At 36.2% G+C, this 2844-nt stretch overlaps 1 protein-coding gene across 1 annotated transcript; it reads left to right on the top strand.

Moving 5' to 3' along the window:
- Positions 1 to 681: 681 nt before the first annotated feature.
- PNSL2 (PsbQ-like 2) lies at positions 682 to 1800 on the top strand. The gene is made up of 2 exons (XM_023690020.2): positions 682 to 1188; positions 1548 to 1800. Exons 1-2 carry the CDS (start codon positions 736 to 738, stop codon positions 1644 to 1646), a joined length of 552 nt encoding a protein of 183 aa, XP_023545788.1. The 5' UTR covers positions 682 to 735; the 3' UTR covers positions 1647 to 1800.
- The last annotated feature ends 1044 nt before the right edge of the window (positions 1801 to 2844 follow it).

Consider the following 2844-nt stretch of genomic DNA (forward strand, 5'->3'; position numbering starts at 1 on the left):
AAAGGCTCGACCAAGTATTGGAAGACATACTAAGGGCATGTGTAATGGACTTCACACGAAGTTGGGATGAGTACCTACCTCTCATGGAATTCGCTTATAATAATAATTATCAGACCACCATATAATTGGACCCGTACAAGGCACTTTATGGACGGAGATGTCGATTCCCTTCCTTTTAGGAAGAAGTGGGAAAATGACAACTATTAGAGTTGGAACTGATGCAAATCACCAATGCCGCAATCCAAAAGTTAAAGGTGCTCAGGTTTGATAAAAAGGGGAAACTAAGCCCTAAATTTATCTGTCATTTCGAAATACTAGAAAGGATAGGACCTTTGGCCTATAGACTCGCACTACCTCCCAATTTGTCTACCGTACACAATGTATTTCATGTATTCATGCTATGGAAGTATACTCCAGAACCCACTCACGTATTTGCACATGAAGCACTTTCCTTATATGCTCATGGTCTTAGCACATTCAAGTTATTCAACAAAAGTAGATCAAATTTCTTTGTTAGTCTAAAAATTTGATCCATTATTGTTTGGGGATCCCATTTTACAAACAAACAAGGTAGCGACAAAGATAGTGGGATAAAGACATAAAACGTATGGTTGTGAATGAATGCAGCAGATAGGAAGGTAAGGTAAGGTAAGGTAAGGTAAGGTAAGGTAAGGTAAGGTAAGGCCACAAAGTGTGTGTGTTTTTCCATAAGGAAATTAAAGTTTATCCAAAGCCATGCCTGCCTTCGCCAACGCCACCACACTCTTCTCCTCTCGCATTCCCACTCCCCACAGATGCCACCGCCACCCCTTCCCCATCATCTCCGCCTCCCTTTCCATCCAGCGCCGCCACATCGCGACCGCCCTCGCACTGGTCGCCGGGCTGCAGGCTGCAGCACCTCCCGCGCTGGCCCAAACCTGGGGCACCCACTCGTTCATTAAAGAGCGATACTTCGAGCCGGGGCTGTCGGGGGAGGAGGCAGTGGCAAGGATAAGGCAGACGGCGGAGGGACTCCACAGCATCCGCGACATGCTGGAGACGATGTCGTGGAGGTATGTCATCTTCTACATTCGTCTTAAGTCGGCTTATCTCTCCCAAGACTTGAAAACTGCCATGTCCGTTTTGCCCCAAGCTCGCCAGAATGAGTATGTTAAGACTGCTAATGAGTTGGTGGATAACATGGCCGAGGTATGTGCTTTAATTACCATTTGATTTTATTTGATTTGAATCCATCTCAAAATTTTGATTTTTTTTTTTTTTTTGACAAATTATGCATTGGAATTTGTGAGATAACGTATGAATTTAGAGGGCAGTTTTGAATTATGAAATTCACGTTGTAGTTTGTTGGATGAAAGTTCAATGTCCGCAAATTTAGGGAATGATCACGTGTTTATAACCAATAAATCCTATCTCCATTGGTGTGAGACCTTTTGAAGGAAAGTGATGATAGCTTATATTCAAAGTGAACAATATCCTATTATTATGGAGAGTCGTGTTTATTTAATGTAGTTTATATAAATTAAAGAATAATTTGGTTTGTGTTTCAGTTGGATTACTACGTTCGCACACCCAAGGTGTATGAGTCGTATTTGTATTACGAAAAGACACTCAAATCCATGGATGATCTGGTGGCCATACTGGCATAGCTTCAGATATTAGCACTTAGGATTCATCAAAGGGAGGCCTCATCTTCCATAAAAAATTACTGTACATTTGGATGTTAACAGTCTTATATTACAAATACATATGTAAAATTTGTTTATTGGACACTAATAATATGCCTAAAATCTGTTAATCTTATCATTTGTTTAAAAAAGTTCTTAGGTTATATATATATATATATGGATGAAAAAGGTTTATGTGCATCTGATAGCTCTTCTATTTACTCTTTGTTCTCTGTTTAAGAACAAAATTGTACCATACATATAAAGATTTAGGGATGTTTTAAGAGATGTTTCATTGTATTTTCATTTTCAGAATATTATTATATTTAAGGTTTTAAGTCAAAATTAATTAGGGGTGGATATGAGGATTACAATCTTTTTAATGGATCATAGGTTACTTCAAAATTTATTTTAAGAGCTATAAATAGATGTTGTTATTGTTGTTTTAGTAAGAAGATTTTGACATTAAAATGAAAGTTTATATTATGCTTTTTGTCTATGAACTTGTTTGTTTCTTTGCATTTTTTATGTATAGATTTGCATATAAGAGTCATTTAAGTAGTCTTGATTATGCTATCTTGTGGAGTGATTCTAATCACGGGTTTATCAACAAGTTGTATTTACTCTTGTTCTTGATTATAAATGTAGTCCGTTCCAAAACTTTTTTTTAGGTTGATTCTATATGGTTTTTGGGGTTCTTGGATAATTGATGTGTAAAAGCCTTTTTCTTCAATAAGTTTGTTAGATCAAGTTCCTATTGCTAATTAATATTTGAAACGATAGGATAACCCTAACTAGTTAAATCTAAAACCCTAGTCTATACAAATGCTAAAGAACTATTTGATTTCATTCCCAATTATTACCACTCTTGAGAATTTGATCTAACAACCTTATTGAATTATAATACCTTTAGATCTAAATATATTCAAAAACCTCAAAACCATAAAGAATCACCCTAAAAGTAGTAGTTAGGTTCAAATTACTTTGTTAATCACACTTGTTTGAAATTCGAATCGTTCCACGAGCCATATGGATCAAGTCATTTTAAGCATGCAACCTAAACTATATAGAATTACAAAATAACTTAGCCATTGACTAAAAGAAAACACAAATGCTCGTTTTACTGCATTTTCTAAGTCTATTTTACCATGACAACGTCCATAACTTTATATAGCCTCAA

This window comes from Cucurbita pepo, chromosome 11 (genome assembly GCF_057944985.1).
Source record: "Cucurbita pepo subsp. pepo isolate OVF chromosome 11, ASM5794498v1, whole genome shotgun sequence".
In the NCBI taxonomy this organism is placed as follows: domain Eukaryota; kingdom Viridiplantae; phylum Streptophyta; class Magnoliopsida; order Cucurbitales; family Cucurbitaceae; genus Cucurbita; species Cucurbita pepo.